Raw genomic sequence first — 16,442 nt, 5'->3', positions numbered from 1 at the left:
GGTATACAAGAATCTGAGTTTCTTCTTTCTTTTTTATTTTTATGAAAGTGAAATTTCTGGATCATAGGGTAATTCTATATTTAACTTTTTGAGAAATCCAGACTTTGGAAGGAGATCTGTGCTCTGTTAAGTTGGCCCTGATCATTCTAGCCTTCTTCTGAACAGATACGGGTGAGCGGGGGACTCCTCCCTCTCTCCAGCATCCGCACTGTCCCCATCCCCTCACTTCATCGCTTTCGGGAAACCAGTTCTCTGAGCCTCTTTTACACAGTGGTGCAAGCTGCTGAAATGAAGCTGACCCTGGTGTGCAGCTGGGCTTGCCCGAGGGAGCGAGGTTTAGGTCGGTCCCAGCGTCTCCGGCGAGGGCGGTGCTGTGGGCGGGAGGGGAGGCTCCTCCCGGTTCTTTGAAATCCCACCAGCTAAGCGGGCCGTGTCCGCCCTCTCCCGCGGCCGAAGCTGACCAGGTGAGCGGGCCCACAAGTCCCGTGCCCCGGGGCGGGCACAGCAGGCGGTCGGTACTCCTCGCTCGGATCCGCGCTGAGCCCTGCTTTGAGCGCCAGCGCCCCCGATCCTGCCCGCGGCGGTCGTTCCGGAGCCTGAGCGCGGGGAGCGAGCGTCGCCCGGGGCCCGGCTCCCTCCGGCGTGTCCTCGCCGCCAGCTGCCGCCTCTGCGTCCCCGCGTCTCCGGTCCGGGCGCGACTCCCGGGTTCCCAGCCGCGCGCCGGCCCAGCGACCCTGACGTGCCCAGCCCGGTCCCCCCGCCACCCCATGCCTCCCTGCAGCAGGGACCCCAGTACGTCCGGGAGCCCTGCGGACTCTGCCGGAGCAAGCCTTTTCTCATCAGCTGGCGGTACTCTGGGGCCCGGCGCCCAACGGGGGCGGGGATCGCCAGTGCGGGGCGGGCCCGGGCTGGGGGTGGCCCTGCCTCCGGGCCCGCGTTCCTAGGATCTGCGGCGGCGGCGCGAGCGCAGCTCCCGCCCGAGCCGGGAGAGAGCCGGGAGAAGAGGAGGAAGAGAGGGGACCCGTCCGGTCCCTGCGGGCCTCTGGGAGCAGCAGTTCGTGCCCCCGGGCCCTGAGAGAGAACCGGGACTTCGTCCGCCCGCCGGGATGCCGCAGGTACCGAGCGCGCACTCCCGGAGAGATGCTCCGAGGACCCCACGCGGCACGCGCGGCCGCGGGGTGCGGGGTCTTCTGAGCGGGGAGAAGGCTTTTCCAGAGACTTGCTTTCGCGCTCATTTCCTCACGGGAGCCGGGTTACCCGTCCCTCTGCCCTTGGAGTAGCCTCCGCGACTCCGTGGAGAAAGGTGGGAGTCCCAGAGGTCTTCTCCGCCCGGGCTGCAGAGAGGCTTCCAGTGATCCGCAGGGTCTGGCCAGGGGGCGAGCGCTAAACGACAATGCCCCAGGGGACACTGGGTGGGAAAGGAATGGGGTTCCTCTTTGAGAGGTGAGAGTACAGGAGAAGAGATCGCAGGATAATTTCTCCCCGAATGCTAAATCTCCCAACACTCCCCGCGCCCCAAGAAGTTTATATTACCCTTTGTTTTAAAAACCTGACTTGGAGTCTTCCAGGTAGCATGCTTGAAGGGTACCCCTGGGGGGGGGGGCGTGCCTCAGAGACGCACGGGGCCTGCAAGGGGTGAGGACTGTCCCACCGGGATTGCAGCTGTGTGGACCCCGAGACTTGGCCCCCTCTGACCTTTCAGCTCACGGTTGTGCTCACACCTGACAGGGACATAGGGCAGGGACTGAGAGGGACAGAACTGATGGCTCGGAGGAAGGGAAAAATGTAAGAAAAATGGGGGTTGAGGAGTTGGCGGGGAGAGGCAAGTAGTGGCTGAGCCTCATTGGGGTGCAGAGCGACTTTAACCCGGGTCCTCCAAAGACAGGCTCTGGAGATCTCACCGCTGAGGAGTGTGGGCAGCAGGCTTTCCCGGGGGCACAGGGGTTGCTAGGTGTCTCCCGTTCTCAGGAACCTCAGGCTTTCTGTCCTTGTCTGCCCTCTCCGGTGTTCCTGACATCTGAGGTCCCTTCCAGACCCCAGCTCCCTTACATCCCAGCAAGTTGGTCTGATGTTTTCAGGCTCTGGGCGGGACTGGGACTGCTGAAGCCCGCCGGGATCGCAAGGAGAGGGCAGGGGTTCCTCTTGGTTTTGGGTCCCCAGCAGTGCAGCTCCCCCCCCTCCATATGTGCTGCGGTGGAGTCATCTGGGTCAGGATTCCCCTCCCCTTCCTTGTGGCTGACTGAGAAGGCCTGAGCACTCAACAGTAATTCTTTGCAGTCCTAGGGTGTAACACCCTCCCTCTCTAGGGAGCTCCGTGCTTTACAGATGTTATTGATCTGCTGCCTGGAGGATGTTGAAACTCTTGAGTGTTTAAGCTATTTACCTCAGGACACGCAACCAGTCAAGGAAGGGTTTTGCTCCAGAGCCCCCTTTCTAAGCCACTTGGGGATTTAGGCTGTGATTTCAACCCTGCAGCCTCTGCTGGGGGACAGGCCTTGGTAAATGCTGTGCCTGACTGCTAGGGTCACAGCAGACTTGGATGTGGGCACAGGAAAACCAGTGAGGAGAGGAAAAGGGTACTGCTAGATAGGCTCCGGGACTTTAGAGCTGTGTTCTGCCAGAGGAAGGAGACCAGCTCAGGGCGAGCAGACAGGGTTGTCTCATATGCGGCTGATGGATGATATTCAGCATAACTTCTCTTAAGCCACAGAATCGGACAGTTTCACAAAGACCAAGTTCGAGCTGTTAGGACGGGGAGTAGAGTTTAGAGCAGGTCACCTTCATTCTCTTTAGCTTCCCCACACTCAACTTCGGTCCTTGAGCAAAACTGCAGCATTTCAGATCTTCAGTAGAAACGAAATACACTGAGCCGGCGCCTGGTTGTCTCTACAGCAATGCAGCCTCCCCTGTAGGAGTGGGTCTGTGGTTTTTATTCATCTGTTTTCTCTCCCTGGTTCCTTTATTTCCGCTCCATCACTCAATGTTCGTTCTGAGCAGGTGGCTAATGGGTCTGCTTGGGTTACAGGATGGTTTTGAATTTGGCCAGTTCACCCACATGTGTAGACAACTGTTTGGTATGTCTTTCAGGGGCTTAGGATGGAGCTCAGATACTGTTCCCCCAAGGATGCTGGCAGACAGATTCTGACTCATTAAAGGAGAGCTGAGTGTAAGCAGAGAGGGGAGAAGACATCAGCCTCCCACACATCACGTCAGAGGAATTCTAAGTAGCACTGCTCAGAGCACCACCTGGCCAGATGGAGATCACGGCAGGGGTCATGGATGCGGATGCTAGCAACACCTCCACCACCTTCCTTTCTGTGCCGGCCCCTCCTGGAGCCCACGCTGCTTCCTTCCCATTCAACTTCAGCTATGGTGACTATGATATGCCTTTGGATGAAGAGGAGGATGTGACCAATTCCCGTACTTTCTTTGCTGCCAAGATCGTCATTGGCATGGCCCTAGTGGGCATCATGCTGGTCTGTGGCATTGGCAACTTCATCTTCATTGCTGCTCTGGCCCGCTACAAGAAGCTGCGCAGCCTTACCAACCTGCTCATCGCCAACCTGGCCATCTCTGATTTCCTGGTGGCCATTGTCTGCTGCCCCTTTGAGATGGATTACTACGTGGTGCGGCAGCTGTCCTGGGAGCATGGTCATGTCATGTGCGCCTCTGTCAACTACCTGCGTACTGTCTCTCTCTATGTCTCCACCAATGCCCTGCTGGCCATTGCCATCGACAGGTGAGTAAGGGGGCACAGAGACAATAGGAAAGGGGGCATTGGAACTGTCCCTTCCTTTACAGCAGATGTGGACTGATGAGAGAGATCTTTATTCTCCATCCATATAGAGGCATGGGGGGTTAAAAAGTGGGCCCATTGACTGAATAGTAAGGAGAGTTCTAGTTTTCCAGCTGTGGGCAGGGACAGTAGAGCTCCCCAGAGTTGAGCAGTTGGGAAGGCTTTTGATCCCTCTGCTATGGACATGCGCCTAGATGTATCCAGTCAACGTCTAGAGGTACATAGGTAAGAGGAGCGTGGAGGGACAAGTTCAAGTTCCAGGCGGGTACCTCTTGAATCAACTTAGAAATCCTGAGGAAGATTTTCTCAAAATACAAGCAGCCCTTCCCCAACTCCCAACACCAGTTGATTTTAAAATAAGATTGATGATTTGTTTTGAACAAAATAGAAAAAGGAAAAAAGGTAACATACTTTTACTTGTTCTTTTTTGTTGTTGCATTAATCAGTTTGCTCCTTTCCATACATTTGCACATGACGGTACAGAAGACCTGTTTCTAGTGATGGGAAATCAAAGCAGTAAGAGCAGTCTATGCAGATCTTTCTTCTGTTGTGTTTAGTCTCCTTGTTTAGGACAATCACTTGTGCTAAGAACCAAGATGGGTTTTGTTCCCTCAGGACAATCTTTGCAAGCCTTTCTGCCCAAAGTTTACTCACATTTACGAAGCACCTTGGTATAGTCCAGAGCCAGTTGCCTGGAGGGTAAGGACCAATGTGTACTTGGATCTGAACAACCCGTCTCTCTCCCAGAACCCAGAGAGCCCGGAGCCCAGATGCCCTCCCAGTTTCATGGCCCTAGGGCTCTGGTGGAATTTAGCCTGCCCCTCGCCATCGGGACATCCCAGGGCAGTGTTCCGGGGAAGAGCACAGCAGATCGAACCTGTTTCCTGAAGCCAAAGGCAGAACAACCAGAGATTGGATAACCTGGAAACAGGCCACTACCCAGGACAGGGGGTCAACCCTGTTCTCAAGAAGAACCCTGGCTTTAAAAGCATTAAAGGTTGGGGCCTTTGTCTCCTTTCTCCTGGGAGGAGTGATAGGGAGTTCGCTGCTTAACCAGCCCTGGCTCTGTCCCCTTTGGAAAGAAGGTGCTCGGAGTTGTCGTCCCTGCAGAGGGCTACTTTGGCCAGGGTCCTCCATAGGAGTCCGGGAGCTCCATGGCATGTTAGCCACCCAGGAACAGACCCTCGGTGAATCAGGAAAGGGACAGTCAAGTAGAGTATCTTTCCCTAAGTCCCTTTCAGGGCGGTCAAGGAAGAGCTCCAGGAACCTTGTCTCTGATCTTTCTGAAAGTAGATACTGAAAGCATAGAGGGTCCTTTCCTGAAGTTTCACTCCAGCAAGACATCCTTGTGGAGGGGGGTGCTCTCAGCCACTAGAAGTGGGGTAGGCTACTGCCTGCTTTGGGGCAGGCCTTGTGTTCCCTGGGTGAGATCCATTTTAGGATGTAAGGGCCCATTGTCGGAAGGGGTCACAAGGCAGGAGGGCGTGGCTTCAAGGGGGACAGAGGCCAGGGTAAGTTAAGGGGCCTTGGGTTATTCTGAACATGTAAGAGGTGATGTCTGTGTCAATCAATCCACCTGAAGCTATTGCATTTTTTCACATTCGTATCCTACTTATGTACCAAACTCAGCTGTCTAAAATCCTGCAGGCATTTCTCTTGCAGTGTGAGTTTATGTAATGCAATTTAGATACAATAAAAAAGTTCACTGGAGAACATGCTTTGCATTGTGGGACTGCTAGTGTTTACAGTGGTGTTGTGATTGGAGACTTGGAAGCCAGACACTGGAGGAAAGCACTGTTGGCCCACACAGGCCGCCTGGGGCCTTGGCCAACTAACTGGCTGCTCCAAGGTGTGAAGTTACTTTAACTGAAGTTTGTGATCCTTGCTTCAAAGTATTTGTATGTGTTTTTACCATCTAATTTCACTTTTGTGGTCAGGACCCCATTGATTTTTGTCTGGCCTTGTGTGTTGTTCAGGATGTGATCAGGGATTTTCAGGTTCTATTTGGTTAGTTTGGGACAACTCATTTTTATCTCGATCTAACAAATACACCCCAGTTATAAAAATGCCTTTATTTTTGTTTAATGAAATTGTAGGGGTAGTGTTAATGGTTATTCTGCCAGGGTTCAAACCCCTGCTGCTGCACCTGTTAGCGGCTGCTCCCCATGTGAGTTCTTTAACATCTCCCTGCCTCAGTTTTCTCCTGTGTACAATAGGAATAATAAGAAGACTTAAGGATGGGTTGCCTTGAGAATTAAAGGAAGTAATACATGTAATTGTTTGGAATAAGGCTTAAACTGGAGTAAGCAACAAATAAACAGTGGCTCTTAGAATTTTTAAATGAACGCTTCCAGGAACAACAACAAAACAAACACAAGTAAACTAATGGAAGTTTTCTATTGAAGTGATTCATTTTCGTTGCCATGATTGTTTTTAGGATGTGATGTTTAAAAAAAGATAATGCAAGGTTTCTTTTTTTTTTTAAAGATTTTATTTATTTATTTGAGAGAGAGAGAATGAGAGATAGAAAGCACGAGAGGGAAGAGGGTCAGAGGGAGAAGCAGACTCCCTGCTGAGCAGGAAGCCCGATGTGGGACTCGATCCTGGGACTCCAGGATCATGACCTGAGCCGAAGGCAGTCGCTTAACCAACTGAGCCACCCAGGCACCTGATAGTGCAAGGTTTCTAAGAAATGCAGCTATGACGCTGTACCAGAACAGAACTACTTACGTTCTAGCTTCTCTGTTTCTGAGATTGGTTCCGTGGTTCTCGCAGACATCTACGCTAGCTCGGCTCTGTTGTCACGGCTGCTCTCTCCCTTTCTCCAGCATGCCTTTGGTTTAAAGGACGTGTCAGTGCCTACTACACCCCCCCACCCCCGCCCCGCCACCCTGTTCACTTCAGCCCGGGCTCCTTGCCTCAGTGCCTCTTGGCTCTGTCCAGCTGCCACCGCTCCTCCCCTCACAGTCTGTGCTAAACATTCATTCATTCAAACAGCGCGTTTTTGTAGAGCAACTATGGTATGACAGAGACCTGGCCAAGCACTGGTACATGACGGTGCAGGAGAGAAAACAGCTCCTCGCCGTCGTGGAGCTTTTACCCACAGGAGTGGAGAGAGATCACAGTCAGGCAAACAAACAAAGGTAATTTCAGAAAGGCTCTGAACAAAAAAGACAAACACTGAAAGTGACAGGTACGTCATCAGGAAAGTGTCCCTGAGGAGAAGGCATTTGAAGGGAACTTTGAAAATAAATAATAAATAAATAAAGCCAGCCGTGTGAAGATTGAGAGAACGCATTCCACACAGAGGAAATTGTCAGTGCAAAGGCCCCGAGATGGGAACAAACATGAAGGGTTCAAAGAACAGAGAAAAGGCTCCTGTGGCCCAGAGAAGGAAGCAAGGTTGCAGCTAAATTAATCCCCCGTCTCCTACGCATCTCCCCTCTCTTGCTCAAAAGACCTCTACTAACTCCATTGTCTACAAAATATGGCTCAAATCCCTTCACCTTTCATTATGATTATTGAGTCCCAGACGGCCTCCCAGGCTCAGGCTAGGTAAACACATTTATGTCCTGTTTTCTAAAAGAGGTTGCAATCTTTTTGAGAACTGTCACGATGGCTTTTGTTACATTTCTATTCATCCAGTGCCAAGCACTTGCTGAGAGTGAAGTTTTACTAAAATCCTAGGTGCCCACAATTCACTGACAGCAAAAAGTTACAAAAGAAGTAAGACTGAGCTCTGGAGGAGCTTACCATCAGGGGGAGGGGGAGGGGGATGGTGGACTAACACTTAGTAAACAGAACATAAAGTAAAGGATGAATTCCAAATGAAATTTATGGAAGGGTGACACCGTTGTATACTAGAGGAGTCAAAGGAGGCTGCATGGAGGAGGCTGACTTTTAACTGGCCTTCAACTAATGACAGTAAAGGACAGGAGAGGTTTTCCATGAAGGTAGGGCAGTGTTTGCAAAAAGACAGGGTGGGAATGCTTGAGGTGTGAGATCCCTTGGGGAGGTCTGTGGGATCCTCGGGGGCAAGGGACAGAAGCAGAATCGAGATCAGAAAAGATAGGGTCATATTCCAGAAGATCTCAAAATCTAGGTACAGGAAGTCAGACCTGATGGAGTGGGGAGCTGGAAAAGATCATCAGAGGACTCTGTCCGCCAAGGTCTGGGTTCCCTCTTGGATGTGGAGACACCTGCACTGGACTCAATGTGTAATCCATAGATCCCAGGGGAAATGACCAGCCAGTCTGCCCACTGACCGCTCTTCTCTTCTGTCTGCATGGGGCCAGCTAAGGCTTGAGTACCTGTGCTCAACCTTAAGAAGCACAAATGCTCCCCAGTGAGTTCATTGATGGGGCTGACTGGCCCGCGGAGCAGGTTCTGAATTCCCCGATGATCTCATGAATGGCCTAGAAGCTGCTGCAACCACCATTTCCATGGTTTGATCTGGGGCTGGGTCCTAGGGATAGAGGGAGCCCAAATATTCTTTGCTTAATCACCCAGCCCACCCTCATCACACAATCACTGCCTGGATGTTTCTTTGTCCAGCAGCCTTCATTCTCTGTTCTCTGGGAAATGTTGGCTCTAAGCGGATCTGGACCTGAGCCATTATACTGGTAGACACATAGGGCAAGCCAAGGACATACACGTAAGTAGAGAAAAGCAGCTGCTGTTGCCCGACTCCTTGGAACATCAATAGGTAGAAATCAACTACGATGGAGAGAAACGAGAAAAAGGATGCTAGGATTCTGGTGGGATGCCAGGAGGGTAGAAAGAAGGGGTGCTGCTTGCTCCAGTAAGAAAGGGAGGGAGGGGACAAGTGGCGTATAGGAGACCCAACTGGATTTGGAGCAAGACATGGATGGGTCTGCAGCATGGGTCTGTCAATTTCTAGCTGTGTGGCCTTTGGCAGGTTATTTAACTTCTCCGAATCTCAATTTGCTCATCTGTGAAATGGTCATCTTTGTTCTCTTACCTATTCAATAGACTTAGGGACATGTAATGAGAAAGTAGATTTAAAAATGCTCTGTAAATTATAAGCTGCTTTACGAACATAAGCAAGTATTACTATGCTAGAGTTCTGGAGTTCTGATCCTATCACAGCCAAGACTGCTGGCAATCCTTGAAACAGTTTTGCAATTTTCCTTTTGGTAAATGTATTTGGAGGGCTTCTTGCACAGCTCCTGGTGCTAACCCTGGGGTTGGAGTCGGGGTGAAGGCCGAGAGAGCCAGGATGGAATAAACATCTGATGGGGAGTCACAGGTTACCCTGAAGATTAATTTTGATGTGAAGATAAATAGATCCAATAAAATAGCAAGTAGCAGAGAACTTGAAAATGAACTTTGCCAATAACAGGTAAAAAAAAAAATTGCTGTGTATACAGAATAGCTCTGAAAAAATACACTTTCGGTTGCTAACCATTTCTTGTAATTAGAAACCTCTGGTTGTTTATGTGCCGTTGATGCCAGCAGGCTGGGTCTGAGGACCCATGGGGGGTCCCGGAGGACCAGCCAAGAGGGGTCCCTAGCTGCACGCAGGACAGAAGGCAAACACGAGCCAGCATGAGGTGAAAGCAGTTTATTGAAGGTTTAGAGAGAGTGCAGGGACAGCCAGAGTGCGAGACTCAGAAAGGAAAGGAGGGAATCTCTCCTTTGTTCGAGGTCTGGGGTTTTTACTGGGGACTGTGGTCTAGTATACGTGTTCTCTCAGGCATCCAGGAACTGGTTAGAACAAGGACCAGGGCCCAGGTGTTACTTCTTGGAGCCGGGGGTCTTCGTGTTGAGATGTCTGGAGCCGGTGGCCTGGAATATGCATCTGATGGCTTTGTCGGGTCATTCTCATGTGGCCCTTCCTTAGGTGATAGCTATTCTAAAGAAATCATTAACTCCTTGTCCCTTCCAAGGAGGACATATACTCTTTGCATTATGAGGCATGTGTAAAATGGGGGTGCAGTTCCTAGCAAGACTAGAAGCAGGAAAAGGAGGAAAAAGCAGATTTTGATGGAGTCCTATAGTTTCCCTATCTCACACTGTCTAACTGGAACCTTGCAGTATCTCTGTGAGGTTGGCGAGGCCGATGATATCCCCATATTACAGATGAGTAAATTGAGCCCACAGGACTAACAAAAATGACTCAAATTCACATAACAAGTTTGTGGCAAAGCTGGAATTAGATTCTTGGTCTTCTGACTCCTAGATCGTCATCCTCTCCCACTTGTTCACTGAAATAAAAAAAACACTCTGATCTTGAAACATCATAAGGACTTAGGAAGTTGCCATTGAGAAAGGAAGGAATAGAATTATGTAGTGAAAATTCATATAGTAAACAAGTAGAAATATAGAAATATTCTTTGACAGAATAATCAATAGAACATGGTGGGGCAGATAAAGAGGGAGAGAGTGAGTGAGAGCAAAGATACTAAACTTTTAGTACTTGTTATGAGTCTGAGTGAGTTTGGTGCACTCATTATAGCGGGAGCACTGTGGTCTTTCTGAAGGGCCCATACACGTGCATTGCCAGGAGCATTGCCAACACCCCGCAGACATTCCCATTCCATCCTTCAGTGCTTGGGAGATTGACCAGAGTGACAGGGACTGTTGCCGGTGGCCGAGGACATCAAGCAGCCAGCTGGGTGTACAGAGGGTGGACCCAACCCATCCAACTTCATCTCACATCTCTAGAAGAGAGCAGGAGTCTCGCTCCAGTGAACTCTCCAAATGACACTCAGTGGAGCTGGCTGCCTGTGTTTGGGGGAAGAGGGACACAAATAGCAGGAATATAATCAGGAAAAAAAATAGGAATGAACTTCTTCCAATCAAAATCCCAAGAACGATGACCTCAAAGGCATCGGTTTCAAAGGGAATAGAGTCGGTCTGGCTTTCCTCAGGCTTCTCTCACATTTGCTCTTGGCTCTACCTGGGAGAAGCCATGGGCACGTGAGAACATGACGTTGTTTAGCCATTTCCTCCCACTTCCCTCTCCATCTTTCTCCTTCTCCAACTTCTACCCCCTGCCAGATACAGAAAGTCTTCCAGGAAACCAGAACTCTCCGAGAAGGAGGCTTTCATACCACACAAATGACTCATATCCCCCAGAAAGTGCTCTGTCTTTGTTCCTGGACCACTGTGGCAACAGCAGTGTGGTTTTTTGGGAAAGAACAAAAGCAATATCTTTTACTGTCTGGTGCTTTGTGGTTAAAAAAAAATACATTCAGTGTATATTCTTGATTGATTTTTCACATCAACCATGAGATGAGGTTAAATGTTTTCTATCAAGGGTCCTGTGGTATGTGAGCTTGAGAGTGTCACTCATCTTGTCTCCAGATTCCATTTTTACACCTGAAAAATAAGGTACGTTGTCACGCGCTCTTCCTTCACTTTTGCATACAGAGCAATATTTTTTAAAAATGTGGAATGAAGACAGAACTTTGCCCACGGCTTCCACTGGAAGGGGCAAGTTCTCCTGACAACTCTTTGGAATTATCAGGCCCTCTTAGCTCTAAACGGTGGGGTTATTAGGATGAATGGCCCTGGACACAGGAAGGACCTGGGAACGGTGCCAGGCCAGAAGCCAATGGGAGGCATTACTACTACACTTAATAATAGTTACCATTTATTGAGTATATACCATATTTAAAACTGTCTCCTTCACACATACTTTTCAGTTGCATCTTCTAATATTGTTATTAGACAATATTAGACAATTAAACAATATCACCCAGAACTTCCTCCTCACAGTCGTTGACCCCATTTCTGTTCTTGTCCTAGATATCTGGCCATTGTCCACCCGCTGAGACCCAGGATGAAGTATCGAACAGCCACTGGCTTGATTGCCTTGGTGTGGATGGTGTCCATCCTCATCGCCATCCCTTCCGCCTACTTCACAACTGAAACGGTCCTCATCATCGTCAAGAGCCAAGAGAAGATCTTCTGTGGCCAGATCTGGCCAGTGGACCAGCAGATCTACTACAAGTCCTACTTCCTCTTCATCTTTGGCATCGAGTTCGTGGGCCCTGTGGTGACCATGACCCTGTGCTACGCAAGGATCTCCCGGGAGCTCTGGTTCAAGGCGGTGCCGGGCTTCCAGACGGAGCAGATCCGGAAGAGGCTGCGCTGCCGCAGGAGGACGGTGCTGGTGCTCATGTGCATCCTCACTGCCTATGTGCTGTGCTGGGCGCCCTTCTACGGCTTCACCATCGTGCGCGACTTCTTCCCCGCCGTGTTCGTCAAGGAGAAGCACTACCTCACCGCTTTCTACGTTGTCGAGTGCATCGCCATGAGCAACAGCATGATCAACACTCTGTGCTTCGTGACAGTCAAGAACAACACCATCAAGTACTTCAAGAAGATCGTGCTGCTCCACTGGAAGTCTCCTTACAATGGGAGTAAGTCCAGCGCAGACCTTGATCTTAAAACCACAGGGGTGCCAGCCACAGAAGAGGTGGACTGTATCAGACTGAAATAAGCTGATGGACCGTTCAAAGTTTAAGCAAAGACAGACCTTTGGGACACCGACCAGTGTACTAGGATACAACCATCAACCAAGGACCCTTGGTTTGCTGCAGAGGGCAGAGTGAATGGACAACTGTGTGAACACTGTGCTCAAGGAGCTCAGAATTTCTAAAACTGATGTGACTAGGTACCAGCACCAGTGGCCAACATTAGCTAAATGTCTAATTTGTGCAGAGTAGGCACTGGTGAAACGTATATGTGTTCACAACATTTAACTGGCAGAAAGAAATAGGGATTAAGCCAAGAAAAATATTGGGGCATAGAGAGCCTGAAATGAGAGACTTTCCAGAAGGGAACCAAAGTAGGCATCTAGGACTGCGGTACATGTGTTTGTAAGGTGATGGTCTCTCTGACCATCTCAGCTGCTCATCAGATACTGATGTAGCCCACCTCTAGGATCGTCCTTAGGCTTGAGTTCACTCCTAACATTTGTGGGGTTGGAGCAAGAATACAAGACAGGCTTCTAGTTCTTTCTTCAATCCTTCTATTCTCATCTCTGGTCCTGACTCTCACCGTGAGGAGCCTTACATGCATGCACATGGACACCCCAATATGCATGGGCAATTTCTGTCCAAACCCTCCTCCTCAGCACTGCTCCATGGCCACCCGTTGGGCTTATGGCCGTGCCCATACATGGTGAGACTCGTCATCAGGAGAAGCCACAGAGACCCTGGAAGCCATTTGGTCAAGGTATTAAGGGGTTCCGGGTATTTTGACTTGCTCCAGGGAAGGCCTAGGCTCAGGATGAATATGTTCTCTTGGCTCCATGGACTTCTCATCCCAAGGGGAGGAGTGCAAATGGCAGACATCTAAGAGCCTGTGGGGCTCAGGGCAGGAGCTCAGGTTTTCTGGGTCAAAGGCTGATACTGCTTCTACCTCTCAGTTATTCTGTCTCGGACCTATTAGGCTTCCCCTTACGTCCTTTTCCTTCCCTTGTGTCCATCGCTTGTGAAACATAGAATCTTTGAAAGTAGACACAACACCTCATGGATACAGCTGTCAGCCATTTTCCATTTCCACCAGCTCTCACCCTCAGTTGTTATGATTTGAGGGCGAGATGTGTTTGTCACGGGTGCCTGAAGCCCATCACAGTGATTAATCCTTTGGATTAAGACTTCCTTTTCTTTTAAAATGGATATAGTCTTGGGACAGATGACCTGTCATATTTCCACTCCTCAGTGTCAATGAAGCCATGTGGTCCAGTGGCAGGTGGTGAAGGTTGGTGGTACAGCCCTGGGCACCCAGGAAAGACAGGGACATACAAATGGGTGGTGGGCACCCAGTGGGATTCAGTGACTCCACAGGCTTATTGAAGGCTCATCCTACTTCCTAACGCACCCTCATTGTTTGGTGTTTCAAATTTTAGAATTTGGACTTGTGGAACCAGAAGATCTGATCCAGCCTTGGCTCTGTCCCCTGTGTGACCCTTGGGAAAGCTTCTCAAAGGGGACAAACATAATACCTGTGATAGCTCCTGATGAGATGGTTGTGAAGAACCAATGAGATAATACGTGGGTAAACTCTTTTCGGCCACATGAGTAATCAAAGGAACGGACCAATAACTGTGTGTAACATGCCTGACAAGGAAAAACCTGTCACCTTGGCTTATGTCTCTAGAAACCTTACCATCTCCCCCCTTTCCATTATTCTTTGTGTGAATTATTCCTTTACTTCTGTTAGCCATGCTATATGTGTCAGGAACGTAAGTTCCTGACAACATGCTGGTGTAACAAGGCAGTGAAACTTGGTGGTAAAAGTGTAACAGGGAACGGCAGTGTCTCCAGTCAGAAGATGAGCTCAGGGTTTTAAGAATTTCAGAATCAGAGCATCTTTATAATCTTGGAAGTGTTGACCATGTTCCTGTGCCTGTTCCCAGCCAGCATGAATCTGGGCAATGTGATATTGTTTCTCAATCTTTTTTTTACTCTCATGGTATGTATACCTAAAGAGTAGATGTGGCCTTTTGCCCTCAAATAATTCGAGAGCAGCACATTTCTAAGGCTATTTAACTAACAATTGTATGGCGTTTCCCCTTCAAATAGAGTCAACTCTTTATTTTTGGCAGCCAAGTTCATTTTTTAAATAGTTACTTTATTTCCCTGGAAGACACATTCAAATACCTATTTATTGCTTCCTATTAATCATCCAGCAGACTTATTCTACAGTGCAATCAGAATACGCTCAGAGAATAAACACTGATTAAACTATTAGCCCAAATCCAACATGCCTTGGAAGGCAATTCTTGTTTCTTATAAAATTACATGTTACATTCTAAAATCGGGAAAGTGAGCTTTGCACCAAAACATAATTAAAGGACATAATATGTTGTTGTTCCATTCACCTTTTCTATTAGAAATGCTAAGCAAGAATCGACTATTAAGTAGGAGCTTTTTATATGTGACAACTACGCTTCTTTTTGCTTTTCAGTCTAGAATGTATCAACTTTTCACTTGTTGAACTGTCTGTAATATTTTTAGATGTTGTGTCTGCTTGTGATTTTACAGTGAATGAAAGTGTTGTGTCGTGAACAAGTGAAATAAAAAAAAGTACACATATAATCATGGACCGTAGTGTGCCTATAATTTTCATCCCTCTTCCCCATCCTCTTCTTATTTATGGCGTGGTGCTTCTTTCAGTGAGCGCTGAATAGAGGCTGATTCTATGATCAGCAATTGTGAGAACGGTGCTACCTCATAGCCTTTTGCCTTCGAACTTCTCTTCTCTGTCCTAAAGAGATTTCACTGATTTATTCTCTTCTTCCTATAAGCCTGCTCCGGTAAAACCATTAATGCTTTTTAGCATCTGAATGCCAAGACTTGAAATCTGAGGACCCATTTATGCCTCTTACATAAGCTACGGCTAACCCTTTGAATAGGCTTAATGTCTGCACATGTGAAGCGAACCAGGAGATGAACGTGAAGACTCCACACCATGTTCAGATGAGTGGCTGACTCATTGAACTGAGTGGTAGCCTGCCCAGCTGATGTCCTCCCCAAAAACTGGGGGTGAGCCCAACAAGGTGACACTGGTGCTTATGTGTTCCTTTGCTGTTTTCTATGCATTTTCAATATGCAAAGAGATGTGCACATCGTCATATACAGAAGGATAAAGACGTGATTTTTAAAACCAAACCATTTCCTTAACTAAAGCAAACGAGCAGGGTGGATTTACAACAAAGCTTTTGGAAATTTTGCCTAATGATCACACACTTAAAAAATAATTTCTTAAAGACACTAAAACTGGGGCGCCTGGGTGGCTCGGTCAGTTAAGCATCTGCCTTCGGCTCAGGTCATGATCTTGGGGTTCTGGGATCAAGCCCTGTATTGAGATTCTGGTACCCACCCCCCCACCCCACCGCGGGATTGTGCTCTCTCTCTCGCTCGCTCACTCTCTCTCTCATAAATAAAAAAATTTTTTTTAAAAAGACACTAAAACATGGCAAAGTGGCAGTCACCATGCCAAGCCCTCAAGCGTGAAACAAGTTCCATGCTTATGGAAAAGAATGCTAAAGAATTTGTGATGGCCAGAAAATTCTAAATATGAATCCTGTTTCTTGAAAAATCTGATACACTTTGGAATGTATCCATAAAGAATGAGTTCAGTTCTCCTGCCTAGAGTGTAAGTGAGAATATTAAATTCATCGAATTCATTTTACCATCGGTGAAACTGAAACCCAGAATGGAGAAGAGAGGTTCAAGCTCTGATAGCTGGTCACCATGACAGCCAGGGTTAGACGTCAAGGCCCCCAAAGCTGGGTCCACGGTTTTTCTACTCCAGCCTTCATGGGTGCAGGAAGCATTTTTGGAAGGGAAGGATCTTTCCCAAGAATCCTTGAGATGACTAGTCAGCTCCAGTTGGGCCTTCTCTGGAGACCCTTAAGGAGTTAAGCAGAAACATTCCTGGTTCCTTTGCAAGCCAAATTTAGCTCATCTTAATCCCCAGGAACTCACAGCACAGACAGGGAGATCAGGAGGTTTTAAGGGAAGAACTGCTAAAAAACGTTCACCACTGCTCTTTCTTCACATCGCCTAATTGAGGGTGCATAAGAATATAAAAGGAAAGATACAAGGCTGTTGGAGAGAGTGGCAGCCCTGCCCCAGCAAAGCAGGAGAGAAAGAAGCCGTGCTTT

The 16,442-nt window shown here is 48.6% G+C and overlaps 1 protein-coding gene across 1 annotated transcript; it reads left to right on the top strand.

Moving 5' to 3' along the window:
* Nucleotides 1-993: 993 nt before the first annotated feature.
* Nucleotides 994-14,833, top strand: PROKR1 (prokineticin receptor 1). Its single transcript, XM_027622736.2, has 3 exons — nt 994-1,115; nt 3,088-3,739; nt 11,570-14,833. Exons 2-3 carry the CDS (start codon nt 3,255-3,257, stop codon nt 12,264-12,266), a joined length of 1,182 nt encoding a protein of 393 aa, XP_027478537.2. The 5' UTR covers nt 994-1,115; nt 3,088-3,254; the 3' UTR covers nt 12,267-14,833.
* Nucleotides 14,834-16,442: the final 1,609 nt, after the last annotated feature.

Source organism: Zalophus californianus, chromosome 8 (assembly GCF_009762305.2).
Source record: "Zalophus californianus isolate mZalCal1 chromosome 8, mZalCal1.pri.v2, whole genome shotgun sequence".
Taxonomy (NCBI): Eukaryota; Metazoa; Chordata; class Mammalia; order Carnivora; family Otariidae; genus Zalophus; species Zalophus californianus.
The sequence above is the reverse complement of the archived record's forward strand: the minus strand, read 5'-3'. Positions and strand labels throughout refer to the sequence as shown.

Coding starts and splice junctions, on each gene's coding strand:
- PROKR1 (XM_027622736.2), top strand. CDS start 3,255: ATGGAGATCACGGCAGGGGTCATGGATGCGGATGCTAGCAACACCTCC. Junction 3,740..11,569: donor CTGGCCATTGCCATCGACAG/GTGAGTAAGGGG, acceptor TTCTTGTCCTAG/ATATCTGGCCATTGTCCACC.